This window comes from Erpetoichthys calabaricus, chromosome 8, assembly GCF_900747795.2.
Source record: "Erpetoichthys calabaricus chromosome 8, fErpCal1.3, whole genome shotgun sequence".
NCBI classification, from domain to species: domain Eukaryota; kingdom Metazoa; phylum Chordata; class Cladistia; order Polypteriformes; family Polypteridae; genus Erpetoichthys; species Erpetoichthys calabaricus.
In genome coordinates, this window is record NC_041401.2 from 132,401,361 (window position 1) to 132,420,694 (window position 19,334).

Sequence of the window (19,334 nt, forward strand, 5' to 3'; positions counted from 1 at the left end):
ATGTTTAATTATTAACAATACAGATTATTTAAATGAAGTTAAAGTTTTATCTGTATACTATAAGCAACATATTTTGCTGCATTTCATCTTAAAAATGATATCATCATCATACACGCTTTATAAATTGGCGCAGGTTGTGCAATATTATAACTGTAGTGCAAGTTTACAGTGGGGTAATTGTACTTATAAGTACAAACAGTTCTACAAGGAGCACTTGATGGACTGATTGAGTGCGTTTATAGTTCTTGGGATGAAACTGTTTCTGAAACGCGAGGTCCGTACAGGAAAGTGTGTGCTTGAAACTGTATACCGATAATTCTCTTTCCGATCAGCTGCTGCTGTGATTCCCCAATCAGATACAGTGATATAAATACTCCGAGTGGTGCAGTGAGAGTAATATGGAAAAAGATGATCCGCTGTGGCAACCCTTAATGGGAGCAGCTGAAAGAAGAAGAAGATGCAGTGAGCGTAACAACGCTAAAGCAGTTATGGTATTTAGAATACTATGGCTATTCCCTGGACCATTATATTGCTACAGGTTAATTACAATCAGATGCATTACACTAATAAACAATATGCAGTTAATTTCAGTGTATTTATAAAGCCGGGTCAGGAATGTAGGTCTAAGAAAGAAAGGGTAACCACACAGGAACAGTAGCACTGCTTTGACGCTGGGTGCCACCAGTCTGCAAAACCGAGCGGAGAAACTGCGTACGCCAGGGTATGAGGTACCGTGGAAATGTGCGTGTCTTTATGCCAAGTTTAGGTTTTATACATTGCGATTTGAGTGTGGAAACATTCATACGCAACATTTCTGTGCGTACGCACCGTTTATACATGAGGCCCCTAGACCTTTGTTTTTATGCAGGACACTTGCAAGCCCGGACTACTCGCTCAGTCTATCAAGAACCCCGATCAGAGCCTCCATTGGCTCCATGAAGATCACAGCATCGTCAGCAAAGTCAAAATCGGTGAATCTTCACCAACAGATGCCCCACAACCGCTGGACCCCAAAATCTTGCCCAATACCCAGTCCATGGAAGCACTGAACAGAGTAGGATCAAGAACACACCATTGATGAACCTCAGAATTAACTTGGAAAAACATAGAGGCTCTGCCTCCACTCTGCACAGCACTCACAGTAGCAGTGTAAAGGGTGGCCATGATATCCAGCAACCCTGAGGGGATCATGCAAATTTTCAGGATGTCCCACAGGGCAGCTCGATCAACTGAATCGAACGCTGTATGAAAATTGACAAAGGCTGCAGAGAAACTCTGCTGATATTCACATTTGCACTCCATGAGAACCCTCAGTGCCAGGATGTAGTCGATGGTAGACTTCTTAGGCGTAAAACCAGACTGCTCCAGTCGCTGGTAGGTGAGCAAGTGATCACTGATCCTATTATGTGTGACAAAACCACTAGGGGGTATGCCAGCCTTTCAACCCGACACAGACAAACACAGGAGGCACACTTTCAGTGCATCCGGAAAGTATTCACAGCCCATCACTTTTTCCACATTTTGTTATGTTACAGCCTTATTCCAAAATGGATTAAATTCATTTTTTCCTCAGAATTCTACACACAACACCCCATAATGACAACGTGAAAACAGTTTACTTGAGGTTTTTGCAAATTTATTAAAAATAAAAAAACTGAGAAATCACATGTGCATAAGTATTCACAGCCTTTGCTCAATACTTTGTCGATGCACCTTTGGCAGCAATTACAGCCTCAAGTCTTTTTGAATATGATGCCACAAGCTTGGCACACCTATCCTTGGCCAGTTTCGCCCATTCCTCTTTGCAGCACCTCTCAAGCTCCATCAGGTTGGATGGGAAGCATCGGTGCACAGCCATTTTAAGATCTCTCCAGAGATGTTCAATCGGATTCAAGTCTGGGCTCTGGCTGGGCCACTCAAGGACATTCACAGATTTGTCCTGAAGCCACTCCTTTGATATCTTGGCTGTGTGCTTAGGGTCGTTGTCCTGCTGAAAGCTGAACCGTCACCCCAGTCTGAGGTCAAGAGCGCTCTGGAGCAGATTTTCATCCAGGATGTCTCTGTACATTGCTGCAGTCACTTTCCCTTTATCGTGACTAGTCTCCCAGTTCCTGCCACTGAAAAACATCCCCACAGCATGATGCTGCCACCACCATGCTTCACTGTAGGGATGATATTGGCCTGGTGATGAGCGGTGCCTGGTTTTCTCTAAACGTGACACCTGGCATTCACACCAAAGAGTTCAATCTTTGTCTCATCAGACCAGAGAATTTTCTTTCTCATGGTCTGAGAGTCCTTCAGGTGCCTTTTGGCAAACTCCAGGCGGGCTGCCATGTGCCTTTTACTAAGGAGTGGCTTCCGTCTGGCCACTCTACCATGCAGGCCTGATTGGTGGATTGCTGCAGAGATGGTTGTCCTTCTGGAAGGTTCTCCTCTCTCCACAGAGGACCTCCGGAGCTCTGACAGAGTGACCATCGGGTTCTTGGTCACCTCCTTGACTAAGGCCCTTATCCCCTGATCGCTCAGTTTAGATGGCCGGCCAGCTCTAGGAAGAGTCCTAGTGGTTTCGAACTTCTTCCATTTACGGATGATGGAGGCCACTGTGCTCATTGGGACCTTCAAAGCAGCAGAAATTTTTCTGTAACCTTCCCCAGATTTGTGCCTCGAGACAATCCTGTCTCAGAGGTCTACAGACAATTCCTTTGACTTCATGCTTGGTTTGTGCTCTGACATGGACTGTCAACTGTGGGACCTTATATAGACAGGTGTGTGCCTTTCCAAATCATGTCCAATCAACTGAATTCACCACAGGTGGACTCCAATTAAGCTGCAGATGATCAGGATGATCAAGGATGATCAGGGAAACAGGATGCACCTGAGCTCAATTTTGAGCTTCATGGCAAAGGCTGTGAATACTTATGTACATGTGCTTTCTCAATATTTTTATTTTTAATAAATTTGCAAAAATCTCAAGTAAACTTTTTTCACGTTGTCATTATGGGGTGTTGTGTGTAGAATTCTGAGGAAAAAAATGAATTTAATCCATTTTGGAATAAGGCTGTAACATAACAAAATGTGGAAAAAGTGATGCGCTGTGAATACTTTCCGGATGCACTGTATAAAAGCACAAGGTTTCTATTTTGTTTCTTCACCTCGTGGGGAATGCCTTCCCCGTTTACCACAGGCACAACAAAGTCCAAACAGCACAAGCAAAACACACAATACTTTACTCTTCTTCTTTTCTCTTTCTTCTCCACTCCTCCTCGGCAAGCTTTGTCTCCCTCCTCCCGACTCTGGCTCCTTTAATGGAGGAGTTGGCCTCTTTTATACTGCATCCAGAAGTGTTCCAGGTGCTCCTTGATCATCTTCTGGCAGCACTTCCGGGTGTGGTGGAAGTGATGCATGGGAACCCCCGGTGACGTCTCCGGTTCCCAACAAGGTTGTATCCAACTCTATCTCCCATGAAGCCCTGCGGAAGTCTGAGGCACCGCTGCCATCTAGAGGGGCTGCCATCTAGTGTTCCTGGGGAGGTAATGCTCTGTCCATGTTTGTTCCCCTAGACCAGGGGTAGGCAATGTCGGTCCTGGAGTGCCACAGTATGTGCAGGTTTTTGTTCCAACCCAGTTCCTTAACGAGAACTCAATTATTGCTGATGAAGCACATATTGCTTAAGTGACATTTTAATGCTTCATTTTAGTGGTCTCGCTTGTTAATGTTCTCCAACCTTAATTGCTTATTTCAATCTTAAACTGCTGCATTCAGTGTTTTAATTGCTCCTTATTAGCAATAAGATGTAAAACAGGGGTAGGCAATGTCGGTCCCTGGTGAGCCGCAGTGGCTACAGGTTTTCATTCCAACCCAATTGCTTAATTAGAACCAATCATTGCCAATCTCAGACCTTATTTAATTTTATGGCTTGTTAGTCTGTGCAATGTAAGGCTTTTATATCGTAGATTTTTTTCCTTTCCAAGGATATCATCCAAATGATTTGAAGCCTAAAACAGATCATTTTCAGTCTGTCACATTTTTCTATTAAGTGTTTTTATTAAATCAAACAGTGCATGATGAACACACACCCCTCCTTTAACCGTCACCTTATCGTGGTGGAGGGGTTTGCGTGTCCCAATGATCCTAGGAGCTCTGTTGTCCGGGGCTTTATGCCCCTGGTAGGGCCACCCAAGGGCAAACTGGTCCTAGGTGAGGGATGAGACAAAGAGCGGTTAAACAAAATTCCTATGAAGAAAAACCATTTTGGACGGCGTTTTCCCTTGCCCGGACGCGGGGTCACCGGGGCCCCACTCTGGAGCCAGGCCTGGAGGTGGGGCTCGATGGCGAGCGCCTGGTGGCCGGGCCTGCACCCATGGGGGCTCGGCCGGGCACAGCCCGAAGAGGCAACGTGGGTCCCCCTTCCCATGGGGCTCACCACCTATGGGAGGGGGCCAAGGAGGTCGGGTGCAGTGTGAGTTGGGTGGTGGCCGAAGACGGGGACCTTGGCGGTCCGATCCTCGGCTACAGAAACTGGCTCTTGGGACGTGGAATGTCACCTCTCTGAAGGGGAAGGAGCCTGAGCTAGTGCGCGAAGTTGAGAGGTTCCGGCTAGATATAGTCGGGCTCACCTCGACGCACAGCTTGGACTCTGGAACAAATCTCCTTGAGAGGGGATGGACTCTCTACCACTCTGGAGTTGCCCCCGGTGAGAGGCGCCGAGCAGGTGTGGGTATACTTATTGCCCCCCAACTTGGAGCCTGTACATTGGGGTTTACCCCGGTGGATGAGAGGGTAGCCTCCCTTCGCCTTCGGGGTGGGGGGACGGGTCCTAACTGTTGTTTGTGCGTATGCACCGAACAGCAGTTCGGAGTACCCACCCTTTTTGGAGTCCCTGGAGGGGGTGCTAGAGGGCATACCTTCTGGGACTCCCTCGTTCTGCTGGGAGACTTCAATGCTCACGTGGGGCAATGACAGTGAGACCTGGAAGGGCGTGATTGGGAGGAATGGCCCCCCTGATCTGAATCCGAGCGGTGTTTTGTTATTGGACTTCTGTGCTCGTCACGGATTGTCCATAACGAACACCATGTTCAAGCATAGGGGTGTTCATATGTGCACTTGGCACCAGGACACCCTAGGCCTCAGTTCGATGATCGACTTTGTGGTCGTGTCGTCGGACTTGCGGCCACATGTCTTGGACACTCGGGTGAAGAGAGGGGCGGAGCTGTCAACTGATCACCACCTGGTGGTGAGTTGGCTTCGATGGTGGGGGGAGGATGCCGGTCAGGCGTGGTAGGCCCAAACGTGTTGTGAGGGTCTGCTGGGAACGTCTGGCAGAGCCCCCTGTCAGAAGTAGCTTCAACTCCCACCTCCGGCAGAACTTCGACCACATCCCGAGGGAGGTGGGGGGACATTGAGTCCGAATGGGCCATGTTCCGTGCCTCTATTGTTGAGGCAGCTGACCGGAGCTGTGGCCGTAAGGTGGTCGGTGCCTGTCGTGGCGGCAATCCCCGAACCCCGCTGGTGGACACCGGCGGTGAAGGATGCCATCAAGCTGAAGAAGGAGTCCTACAGGACCCTTTTGTCCTGTGGGACCCCGGAGGCAGCTGATAGGGTACCGGCAGGCCAAGCGGAATGCGGCTTTGGTGGTTGCTGAGGCAAAAACTCGGGCGTGGGAGAGTTTGGGGAGGCCATGGAGAATGACTTTTCGGACGGCTTCGAGGAGATTCTGGTCCACCATCCGGCGTCTCAGGAAGGGGAACCAGTGCAGTGTCAACACTGTATATGGTGGGGATGGTGCGCTGCTGACCTCGACTCGGGGACGTTGTGGGTCGGTGGGGGGAATACTTCGAAGACCTCCTCAATCCCATTAACATGCCTTCCAATGAGGAAGCAGAGCCTGGGGACTCAGAGGTGGGCCTCCCCATCTCTGGGACTGAGGTCACCGAGGTGGTCCAAAAAACTCCTTGGTGGCAGGGCCCCGGGGGTGGATGAGATACGCCCGGAGTTCCTCAAGGCTCTGGATGTTGTAGGACTGTCTTGGCTGACACGCCTCTGCACATCGCATGGACATCAGGGACAGTGCCTCTGGATTGGCAGACCGGGGTGGTGGTCCCCCTCTTTAAGAAGGGGGCTCGGAGGGTGTGTTCCAACTACAGAGGGATCACACTCCTCAGCCTCCCTGGAAAAGTCTATTCAGGGGTCCTGGAGAGGAGGGTCCGTCGGATAGTCGAGCCTCGGATTCAGGAGGAACAGTGTGGTTTTCGTCCTGGTCGCGGAACAGTGGACCAGCTCTATACCCTTAGCAGGGTCCTGGAGGGTGCATGGGAGTTTGCCCAACCAGTCTACATGTGTTTTGTGGACTTAGAAAAGGCATTCGACCGTGTCCCTCGGGGAATCCTGTGGGGGGTACTCCGAGAGTATGGGGTACCGGCCCCCCTGATAAGGGCTGTTCAGTCCCTGTACGATCAGTGCCAGAGCTTGGTCCGCATTGCCGGCAGTAAGTCGAACCCGTTTCCAGTGAGAGTTGGACTCCGCCAGGGCTGCCCTTTGTCACCGATTCTGTTCATAACTTTTATGGACAGAATTTCTAGGCGCAGCCAGGGTGTTGAGGGGGTCCGGTTTGGTGGGCTCAGGATTGGGTCACTGCTTTTTTGCAGATGATGTTGTCCTGTTTGCTTCATCAGGCCGTGATCTTCAGCTCTCTCTGGATCGGTTCGCAGCCGAGTGTGAAGCGGCTGGGATGAGAATCAGCACCTCCAAATCCGAGACCATGGTCCTCAACCGGAAAAGGGTGGAGTGCCCTCTCAGGGTTGGTAGCGAGATCCTGCCCCAAGTGGAGGAGTTCAAGTATCTCGGGGGTCTTGTTCACGAGTGAGGGAAGAATGGAGCGTGAGATCGACAGGCGGATTGGTGCGGCATCCGCAGTAATGCGGGCGTTGCATCGGTCTGTCGTGGTGAAAAAGGAGCTGAGCCGCAAGGCGAAGCTCTCAATTTACCAGTCGATCTATGTTCCTACCCTCACCTATGGTCATGAGCTATGGGTAGTGACCGAAAGAACGAGATCGCGAATACAAGCGGCTGAAATGAGTTTCCTCCGCAGGGTGTCTGGGGCTTTCCCTTAAAGATAGGGTGAGAAGCTCAGTCATCCAGGAGGGGCTCAGAGTAGAGCCGCTGCTCCTCCGCATCGAGAGGAGTCAGATGAGGTGGCTCGGGCATCTGATCAGGATGCCTCCTGGACGCCTCCCTGGTGAGGTGTTCCGGGCACGTCCAAACCGGGAGGAGGCCCCGGGGAAGACCCAGGACACGCTGGAGGGACTATGTCTCTCGACTGGCCTGGGAATGCCTTGGGATTCTCCCGAAGAGCTAGAAGAAGTGGCCGGGGAGAGGGAAGTCTGGGCATCTCTGCTCAAGCTGCTGCCCCCGCGACCCGACCTCGGATAAGCGGGGGACAAGGGATGGATGGATGGATGGATGGATGATGAACACACACAGATGTAATTGGAAAAAAGCTAGCTGGAGAACTGCTGGCTGCTTTGTCTTTTACATCTTATTGCTAATAAGGAGCAATTAAAACACTGAATGCAGCAGTTTAAGATTGAAATAAGCAATTAAGGTTGGAGAACCTTAACAAGCGAGACCACTAAAATGAAGCATTAAAATGTCACTTAAGCAATATGTGCTTCATCAGCAATAATTGAGTTCTCGTTAAGGAACTGGGTTGGAACAAAAACCTGCACATACTGTGGCACTCCAGGACCGACATTGCCTACCCCTGCCCTAGACCATACAAGGAAGAGGCATCCCGGCCGCCACAGTGGATGACTCTAGCAAGGTCCTTACCTGGCACTGACAGCAGTGTTACTGCCTTGTAGTTGCAATCCCCCTTCCCTTTCCAGATGGGGATAACAAGTCCCATTTTACAGACCAGTTGGGATTACACTTGTCTCCCAAATGGAAACAAAGATTGCTTGCAATGCCAGGAGGACAGCATTACCACCAGCCAGGAGAAGTTGACCCCAGATACCACAGATACCTGCAGCCTTCCCTACCCTTAGCTGGTTCACCACCTGTGCAATCTCAGTCTGAATGGGTGGTTCACAGTAATTGGAGGATCAGCCTCTAGAACTGTGGACCCAAAGATATCCAATGTCCTAGCCGGAGGATCAGCTTTAAACAGCTGCACAAAGTAGCCAGCCCAGTGGGTCACAACTACAGTGCTATTCATAAGGATCATGGTCTGCCTGCTACTATAAGAGATGCCCCTTCGGTCTCAGCTTTTAAATCCCGGCTGAAGACTCACTACTTCAGTTTAGCATATCCTGACTAAAGCTGCTAATTAACTGTACATACTGCATCTCTGTTGTTAGTCATTAGCACTAACACATAAGTAACATGATAGTTAGAATTGGATACTAACCCTCACCTATTCTGTTTCTCCTCTCGGTACTCAAATGTAGCACTTGGTGCCACGGCCCACCTGCCAAGTTGTTTTGCCTGTTTAAGGTAAAGTCATCCCTGATGGAGGATCGCAGGAATCGTGAGAAAGAGGGGTCCTTTCATCGGATTGGCTGGCCCAACACTGTTTCAGCCGTAGAATGCCAAAATGGGGGAGGCAGCTTGATGGATGAGGTCTCCAGGAGTCTAAAATTATCCAAATCATGTTATGTGATATCATCTACTGTTAAATTCTGCTCCATACTTCAAAAAAAAATTTATTTTTTATTGAGGATTTGTTCTGTTCTATGTATTGTATTGTATTGTATTGTATTGTATTGACCCCCTTCTTTTGACACCCACTGCACGCCCAACCTACCTGGAAAGGGGTCTCTCTTTGAACTGCCTTTCCCAAGGTTTCTTCCATTTTTCCCTACTAGGTTTTTTTGGGAGTTTTTCCTTGTCTTCTTAGAGAGTCAAGGCTGGGGGGCTGTCAAGAGGCAGGGCCTGTTAAAGCCCATTGCGGCACTTCCTGTGTGATTTTGGGCTATACAAAAATAAACTGTATTGTATTGTATTGTATCATTCTATCAGCCGCCCTGACTGTGACTCTCCGAGGAACAGATTCGGATAAGTGTAATGTTTCGATTCCTCTGTAAGCAGGATATGGGTCATTAGACCATAGATGGTGTGTCACTTGCTCACTGATTCCTCTAACAAATGCCTCCTTATTTGCCCTTGCAGCTGGAGTTGCCATCAAGCCACACACTGCGACTCCTCTCGATGATATCCAAAGTGCCATGTGAGATGAAACACCTCCTTCTGGGAACATTGGTAACACCAATATAACCCTCTGCAACCTTCAGGGTCTTGTCACGGAAGGTCTCTCAAAAATCACATTTGGATGTATAGTTGTACCCAAGTCTGTATGTTCCTCACAAAAATTGCATGCAAACTAGTCAGAAACAGCCTGATCTTGGAGTCTGGCCAGGTCCAGCCTCATTTTCCTAATAGGTGGTAAGCATACTGGACCAAAGCTGGACTTTCAGAATAGCAACAACAAGTATGTGGTCACACTATATAATGTGGGCACTTCTGTAGACTCTGCAGTTTTATAAGAGCCACCAGCATCTTCTCACGAGGGTGTGATCGACCTCCTTCATTGCACCAGCAGCACTGGAGTACCAAGTCCAACGATGCGGCTCAAGGCGCTAAAACCAGGATACAGCAATCCTCAGCTCCTGACCTTTTGCAAAGTCAAGGAACATGAAGCCACTGAATATGTGAAGAAATAATAAAAAAAATAGAAACCTTATTTCCTGTTATGGCAAAGATGATATTGCTTTCAATGTTGACGTAAATTGAAAAATGTAGAAAATTATGAAAACTAATTTAGAAGTAAAACTAATATTGTTCTATGGCAATCAGATCATTATTTTTCTAATATCTGTGTTGAAACACCACAGCAAAATCATTGTATAAAACTGTATTAAACATTTTTTCTCGTGAACCAATTTTGCCAACTTTGTGTCTTCAAGACCAGGCAGCACGGTGGCGCAGTGGTAGCGCTGCTGCCTCGCAGTAATGATACCTGGGTTCGCTTCCCAGGTCCTCTCTACGTGGAGTTTGCATGTTCTCCCCGTGTCTGCGTGGGTTTCCTCCGGGTGCTTCGGTTTTCTCCCACAGTCCAAAGACATGCAGGTCAGGTGCATTGGCGATCCTAAATTGTCCCTAAGTATGTGCGTGTGTGTGTCCTACGGTGGGGTGGCGCCCTGCCCAGGGATTTGTTCTTGCCTTGCGCCCTGTGTTGGCTGGGACTGGCTCCAGCAGAACCCCCGTGACCCTGTGATAGGATATAGAGGGTCGGAGAATGACTGACTGACTGACTTAACTCAGTTGGAATCACCGTTAATTTTACCGAATCAGCCCGCAATCTAGGAGTTATCTTTGATTCTAAGTATGTGATTTAAAGCGCACATTACAAAGTTGTCTAGATCAGGTTTCTTCCATCTTAAAAATGTTGGGAAATTAAGGTATTTTCTAAATAAGCAGGATTCTGAGAAATTAATTTATGCATTTATTTCTAGTAGGATTGACTACTGCAATGCGGTGTTCACTGGATGTTCAAACTTCTTTATACAGCTTCCAGTTAATCGAAAATGCTACCGCAAGAATTATTACAAGAATAAGAAAATACAAACACATAACTCCAGTTCTTAAATCCTTACACTGGCTCCTGGTTAAGTTTAGGGCAAATTTCAAAATCCTCCTTTTAACATATAAAGCCTTAAATGACCAAGGTCCAGCTTACTTGTCTGAACTTATCATGACTTACAAATCAGAGCACACATTAAGATCTCAAGATGCCGGGCTGCTTATGATTCCAAGGATTAATAAAATAACAGTGGGAGGTCAAGCTTTTAGTTACAGGGCCCCTAAACTGTGGAATGGTCTGCCTGCTACTATAAGAGATGCCCCTTCAGTTTCAACTTTCATATCCCGGCCGAAGACTCGCTACTTCAGTTTAGCATATCCTGACTAAAGCTGCAGATTAACTGTACAGACTGCATCTCTGTTGTTAGTCATTAGCACTAAAACATAAGTAACATGATAGTTATACAGTAATTGGATACTACCCCTCACCTATTCTGTTTCTCTTCTCGGTACTCAAATGTGGCACTTGGTGCAACTGCCCACCTGCCAAGTTGTTTTGCCTGCCTAAGGTAAAGTCATCCCTGATGGAGAATCGCAGGAATCATCAGGTAGAGGGGTCCTTTCATCGGATTGGCTGGCCCAGCACCGACTCAGCTGTGGAATAGCCAATAGGGGGAGGCAGCTTGATGACCAAGGTCTCCAGGACTCTGAACAAATCCAAATTGTATTATGTAATATCTGTTGTTGAATTCTGCTCTGTACTTGTAATATTTCTATTACATTATTACACTGCATTGAGGAATACTTGTGTTCTGTTCTGTGTATTGTATTGATCCCCTATTTTTTGAGTTCCACTGCACGAACCAGGTTTTTAGAACCCACCCGCTTAACTTTGATGGGTGAAATGAATATTTCAGGCTGCATGTGGAGTCACTGAAATCAATAAATGAAGAAATAATTAAATAATACATATTTTGTTATACATTTAAGTATACTCACATTTTTTATTATTTATTGTAACATTTCATAATTCATTCATTTATTTATTTTCATGCACAGGAAACTGTCCTGTTCCCATCTTTTTTATATATACATTAAGGTACCATGAGTCTTTACTCACAGTAGCTCACAAGTGAAATAAATGAACAATCTTCGTAATGATAACAGTGACAGTGCAGATAGACTGTTAATGTCTAAATAATTTTAATTAAAAATTTCTGTCTAAGATGGAACATACCCTTCGCGTCAGTTTCAGTGTGCTCAATAAACAATTAGCCTTGGTTAATGACCTGGTGCAAGTGTCTCATTTTATAATAAATTGTTGTATATTCTACGGGAATACTGTCTAAACAATGCTGCATTAACATTATAAAGATGACAACTTAATCCAGAGTTCAAAAAATGCATGTCATGCTTAATTTTGATCCTTTTGTGCATAATAGTAGCAAAACTGAACTGAAACTAACTGATTACAGGTGCATGTAATAATTATATTGCAACAGTCAAAAAGCATGTAGTAGAAAAAGGTGGGAAGAATCACATTACACCCATAAGTTAGGGGTCATTCCTGTATGTGGATAATGTGGCTGGTTAGTAATGTGAAGTTTGCCATTTCACGACTAGCTTGTGGCAGGTATTGATGAGCTTCAAACATGACAGGACATAAATTGTCAGCAGCAACAAAGATATCAATTAGACAGAGAATATCATTTACTTTATTTCAAAATGCCATTTGCTTGAGGCAATACTGTTGTTCAGTAATGCATTACTTTTATTGTGAGCAAACAATAGTTACAATTGGTGCAATAACTTATGCACGCAGTCTATCATTGGTTACAGGTTAATTTGTTTAGGTATTTTGGCTATGCATATTCTTGCAAATGAAAGAGAGCAAATGTGTTGGTTGTAATTTATAATTATACATCTCAGCGATGAACAATAGAAGGGAATGCACCTGAGCTAAATTTCAATTGCAATAGAAAAGGGTCTCAATACTTCTGCCAATGTGATATTTCAGTTTTCAGTTCAGTTCTTTTTACTAAATTTTCAAAAATTCCTAAAATCCTGTTTTTTATTTCATTCTGTGTTGTTTGATGGAGGAAAAAAGTAATTAAAATGATTTAAGCATAAGGCTGCAACATAACACAATGTGAAAAAAGCGAAGGGGTCTAAATATTTTCTGAAGGCATCATAAACATACCTTCTAAATTCAAATAAAATCTGGAAAGGGCTTGTTATGAAGCTGTAGATCTGCTTTTCTCCCATAAAAGTTGATTTGATCATATCTCACACTGTAGTAGCTCTCAAATGGAATTATTTTTCTATTAATAAACATTTTATTTTCACAGATAAAAAGGGGGGCAATGGGTGTTGCTTTTAGTCCAAGCATTGCAAATATCTATGTAAGCAGTTTGGAAGAACAACAATTTTTTTGGACTGCAATCCTTTTATTAAAAGTATTCTGTTCGGGGGTATGTATATAGCTAATGTTTTCTTGTAACAAATATATTAACTTTGCTCAGGATTATATTACAACAGGTTCGCTTTTCAGATACTGTATCTTTAGTGAATACGTAACAGTGGCCTACTTTTTTCTTTGTACAGAAAACCTACAGAAGTAATATTCTCTTGCAAGTGACTAGCTTTCATTCTAGATCTGTGATGTATAATCTTCCAGTCTCCCAGTTTATTTTGTATTAGAACTATTTGTTCTGACTGATCTGAATATATAAGACATGCTAACATTTTGGCCATGAGTAGATTTATTGCCACAGATTACAATAAAAGAAGAGGGAAAATATCTATAAAAGGGTATTATTTGCAGATGATGAAGCCTTGCTTGCCTTGAGTAAAAATCTTAAACCAAATAAATGGATGTGTAGAGTAGTCTTAGTTTTCAAAAACCTAGTGTCATTTTATTATAACTCAATCCTATTTTTTGAAGATCTCCCTCTTTTTAACATAGGACTTTCTGTCATTATCCATTTTTCCAAGCTGGAACAAACTGTTGTGAGGCACTCTTATTAGAGTGTGACTGCAACAGAAGTTAAAGCAATATCTTTACTCCAGAGGGTAACTGTCCTGAACTGACAGGGTGGAATACTCCTCTGTCTTGGAATGTGGACACGGTTGCCATTAGTTTAATCTTGTTGGGGGACAGCAAGGACACGAGCAAGAGATAGCCACTGACTGATCACCAGCTGGCCTAGCAGGTGTACCTTTGCTAGCATCTGAGGATACAATGTGTAAAACCCTCGCGAGAGAAACTGCAGTACCTCTCACAACTAGAAAGTGGGACCAAAGGTGAACAAGAAGTCGTCCTGTACAAAGAAAAGAAAGTGCAAGGAGAACCTTTCCAGGTATCTGAAGAAAGCCAACCAGGGAAGCATCTCTAACCGCAGATCATTAATACAAATTACTTTGATTCTGAGAACTATTAATTGTAATTTAATAATAATAATAATAATACATTTTATTTATATAGCGCCTTTCCCATGCTCAAGGCACTTACAGAATATAATAAAGAACGGCAGAATATACAGTATATAGCATTGTACAAACCAGATAAATAAATAAAGAAGATTAAGACAGTAAATTCTGAAAAAAAAACAGACAACATAATTGATGGTCTAGCACACACACATACAGGTTACATGAGCATCTTGACAGAGAAGTAAACTGAGAGAAAGGTAATAAAGTCAAGTAGAGCTAAAAGCCTTCCTGAACAGATGAGTTTTGAGTTGTTTTTTAAAAGAATTTATGGAGTCAGCTGACCTGATTAATTTCGGTAGGTCATTCCAGAGTCTGGGCGCTATACAGCTGAAGGCCCTGTCACCCATGGAGTGTAGATTAGAGAGGGGCACAATAAGATTACCAGAATCAGAGGACCTTAGTGGGCGGGCAGGCACATAGTGATGGAGAAGGTCACTGATGTAGTTTGGCGCGAGGTTATTTAAAGCTTTGTAGGTTATTAGTAGGATTTTATATTTGATTCTGTAGGACACAGGGAGCCAGTGAAGACGGAGCAGGATGGGTGTGATGTGCTCGCTGCTGCTGGTTCGAGTAAGGACTCTTGCAGCTGAGTTTTGAATAAGCTGGAGCTGTGATATAAGATTAGAAGGGGCACCTGCCAGTAGGGAATTACAATAATCGATGCGGGATGTGATAAAAGCATGGACAAGTTTCTCAGCATTAGAGAAGGAGAGGAAGGAGCGAACACGGGATATGTTACGGAGGTGAAAGTAAGAAAGTTTCTTAATGTGATTTATGTGGGCGGAATAAGTGAGGGAGGAATCAAAAATGACACCAAGATTTTTTACAGTAGAGGCAGGTCTGATGAGATCACTGACAAGATGGACTGGGAAGGAGCTCATTTTATTAAGTTGCATTTTAGTCCCAATTTGCAGGAGTTCAGTTTTATTGCAATTTAATTTTAAAGAGTTCTGCTCCATCCAGGTTTTAATTTCACTAAGGCAGGTTGTGAGCTGAGAAAGCTCTGATGAAGTTCCACTTTTAACATTGAAGTAGAGCTTAGTATCATCTGCATAAAAATGATAACCCAATCCATAACTACGGATAATATGGCCAAGGGGAAGCATATAAATACAGAAAAGCAGAGGACCGAGGACAGAGCCCTGAGGGACTCCTTGTGTGACTGGCACGGAGTTGGATCTGCTGTTGCCAAGACTAACAAACTCTTGCCTATCAGTCAGATAGGACTTGAACCACTGGAGGGCAGTGCCAGAGATACCCAGCATGTTCTCCATTCTGGACAGTAGGATGTCATGTCTAACAGTGTCAAATGCTGCACTGAGGTCTAACAGAATTAATATGCTAGTTTGTCCAGAGTCTGCTGCCATAAGCAAATCATTGGTTACCCGTAGCAGAGCAGTTTCACAGCTGTGCCGCGCCCTGAAACCAGACTGAAAGGATTCCATCAAATTATTAGAGGTTAGGTAATTGGTGAGTTGGGAAGCTACAACACGCTCAAGAACTTTTGACAGGAAAGGTAAGTGGGAAATAGGACGGAAATTGTTAAGATTGTCAGCATCAAGGCCAGACTTTTTTTTAACATTGGGGTTACAGAAGCAATTTTAAATTTAATGCATAGGACAAAATCAGCAAAAGCATTATGATATTGGTGTAAATATAACTAAAGATAATAATTATGAAGGATAAGTTCTGGCACTGTGTTATGAGTTTTTTCACAAATCCAGTAAGGAAGTCAAACAGCATTTGACAGGGATACACGCTGTGTGTCTCTCTCACACATGATCTGTGTGTATGTGTTTTTGGGTTGGTGATCAGGCTAGCTGCTGTGACCAAATGAGTGCTACTTGCAGAAATTAGAAACTTCATAACGAGCCAGAAAATTTATTCATCTTAAGCTGAAGAACTGAAAAATCTGAATTCATAAATTTTGTTCCATTCCTGTAAAAGAGGAAGTTCTATCTAAGCCAAGAAATGGAATTGATAGGTTACATGCTTTTTTTGATACGAGAGAAAAGTTAAGCTAAGCTTTCATAATTTTTCATTTTGTGTTGCTTGTTAGTGTCTGTTGTCCATATAAATCAATATATTTGTAAATATCCATCTTCTACTGTATTATCCTTATGCTATAAATTGTATTATTTTGTTTATTTCAACAGGCATGTCTGGTTTATTTGTGAAAGCAAGTCACATGTTTTACCAAGGACTGAGAACCACTGTTTTACAAAAGAATAACTCTACTGTAAAGAATAATTCAAGAAAGGAAAATAAGATGTGTATTGTATAACAAGGAAAAAAAACAACAATGTGGATATTGATATGAGACTTCAATGTCATAATTCACAAATCTAAAATTAAATTTAATTACAAACTGCTTACCTTAAGCTCCACTCCAGCTGGAACTACAATCGGACGGAAGGAGAGAGAATGTGGGCAAACAGGAGTAATCATAATGGCTGGAACATTGGGATGAATCATTGATGCCCCAGCTGCCACAGCATAGGCTGTACTCCCCGTTGGGGTTGAAACGATAACACCTGCAGATTTAAGAACACCAAATGAAGTTTTAATCAAGTACATGACAAATAAAATAGAATTAATTTTATAGAATCATCAGAAGAACTCAAAGTGGTCAAAACATTCTACTTAATTACCAAATCCTACCTATTCCACTAACATCTATAAAAAGACTATCCTTGTCAGTAATCTGAATTTTAAGTCAAATATATCTTCTTACCTTCAGTGAGGACTTTTTTTTTGGGGCATCCCTTCCTGGAAAGGTTTTGGATTTGGGAGGTATGCTCACGGTGCCAAATGCTTTAACTATTTATTTGTGTTATCAACATGAAATTTTTCACAGGTAGAGTTGACAGGTCTGGGAACACCTCCGAGGTGAAAAAAAAAACTGACCTGGCATTGGTTAAACCTGAAATATACTGTATTTTTTAAGAAAAAGATGGAAAAATCAGTGTCCAACTATGTTTTTTTGCAATGTTTAAATGAATGTTTACATTTGACACAAACACAAATTTCATCACATTTGAGAAGTTATATGTCAAGTTTTAGTGACGAAAGGACCATCCTTCCTTTATTTATTGAATAATAAGGCTTTATTATGGTGTTCTTCCTTCAGGTGGAAATTGGTGAAAAAATACCCTCAGGGTATAAAGGGTTTAAACCTATTCCACTACCCGACAAGTCTCCAAACTTAAATGCTTATCCCAGTTTATCCCTTTTAGAAATTGCCATGTCTGCTCAAAACATGGTCTAGTAAAGTTGAACTTAACAGTTTTAGCTTTATCATTTGCACTCTGGCAAAACATAAATGTATTATAATATGGTCACCACACCCTAATGGTTCAATTACCTCTACCCCCTGAATTGGAACCTGGTCATTGAATGATGCTTAACCTAGACATGCTTGTAGCAGTGCTACTAGTAGTTAAAACTGCATCTCCCAGCAGTCCCTGCAGGGGCTGTTGGGGCCAAAGGTGGTCAGAGGGGTTTAGAAGAAGGGCAGGTATCCGAAAGAAAAAAAAGGTGTTTTTTGTTGTTGTATTTTGTATTTCGTTTACCTGTGGGACTGCCTTCTGTTAATTAAGCCATATTTAGTTGCTGTGTCCTGGATTGTATTCGTTGTTGGGGTCTGGATCGTCTGTCTACCTGTGTGCCGAGGACTGATTGTGGATTCATGGCTTTCCTGCAAGTATAGGAGCGCTCCTGAACCATCCATCCGTCCCTTACAGTGTCTACCGGTAGGACTGTTTTTTCATTCCCTTTCAACATACAAATCTCTGGACTTACTCTCGTCATCTCTCATTACATCCGGTGTGGTTTTCCATGGACTTTGCTGTGTGGAGTTTTTGTGTTTAATGTAATATTGCCGTAGGGGTACTGGGGGGTATTATTGTTTTCATTTATATTATTTAATTTCATTATATTCTTTAGTTGTTGTTAGTTCCCAGTGTACTTTATTTTGTCTCTGTTTGTGAGTGTGTGCGGGTCGGGCCAAGGCTGGGAGCGTTCCTTAGGATCTTCATCCATCCATCCATCCATTTTCCAACCCGCCGAATCCGAACATAGGGTCACGGGGGCCTGCTGGAGCCAATCCCAGCCAACACAGGGCACAAGGCAGGAACCAATCCTGGGCAGGGTGCCAACCCACCGCAGGACACACACACAAACACACCAAGCACACACTAGGGCCAATTTAGAATCGCCAATCCACTTAACCTGCATGTCTTTGGACTGTGGGAGGAAACCGGAGCGCCCGGAGGAAACCCACGCAGACACGGGGAGAACATGCAAACTCCACACAGGGAGGACCCGGGAAGCGAACCCAGGTCCCCAGATCTCCCAACTGCGAGGCAGCAGCGCTACCCACTGTGCCACCGTGCCGCCCAGATAATATATGCATAATTAAAATTCCTATAACTATAATATCCCCCTCAAAACTTGCCTTTTTAATACTATTACAAAGATGCAAACTGAAACTACTGTTTGCATTGGAGGGTCTATACTTAAATTCAATAAAATTCAGTTTATGTTTGTGTAATACTGTTTATGTTACCTTTATGACAAGTTCACAGGAAGATGCCACTGATTAATTGTTGAACTATGGCCAGTTCACACAGGAAGAGAGGAAAACAAAAAGTCCAGTCAGCAGCATCTCTGGAGAAAATAAACCTCCGTTTGGGTCTATGGTTAGTTATATGTTATACAAGAGCTTTGGCTATTTAATCTTGAGCTTGTAATTTCAAAGTTACCTCTTATATTGTATTAATATTACTATGTTCCTTTTTTATGAAGGTATAAACCTTGCCTGTTCTAAACTCCTACCCTCTCCCCATTCCCTAGTTTAAACAACCATCAACTAACGTACCAACATGCCACCCAGTACATCAGTGACCCACTGTATCAAATGTAACCCCTCATGGTGGAACAGCTGGGGCCTCATGTATAATGCCGTACATAGAATTCACACTAATACATGGGGTATGGACAAAAGTGGAAATGTGCGTATGCACGGAAAAATTCAGATGCACAAAACCAACTTCCACGCACTTCAGCTCCATAAATGCCAGTCAGCAGGAAAAGTAACGCATGTACACAATACTCCCGTCCCACCCTGACTCCTCCTGTAATAGGCTTCAGGGATTCAAATATTTAAACTTGAAAAACAGCTGTGAAAATTACTATAATGTATTTCTAAAGTGTTAAGAGACAAAGCAATAAAAATACATAATTTAGGAAAAGGATACAAAACAATA

General features: G+C 43.8%; 1 protein-coding gene across 4 annotated transcripts in view; it reads right to left on the reverse strand.

The window, feature by feature from the left end:
* nadka (NAD kinase a) overlaps window positions 1–19,334 on the reverse strand; it is a 235,054-nt gene that overhangs the window by 14,876 nt on the left and 200,844 nt on the right. For all 4 annotated transcript variants that reach the window (XM_051931383.1, XM_051931384.1, XM_051931385.1 and 1 more), the window contains one exon: window positions 16,444–16,601. In XM_051931383.1, the coding sequence (XP_051787343.1) occupies window positions 16,444–16,601 (158 nt within the window). The remainder of the gene's footprint in view (window positions 1–16,443; window positions 16,602–19,334) is intronic.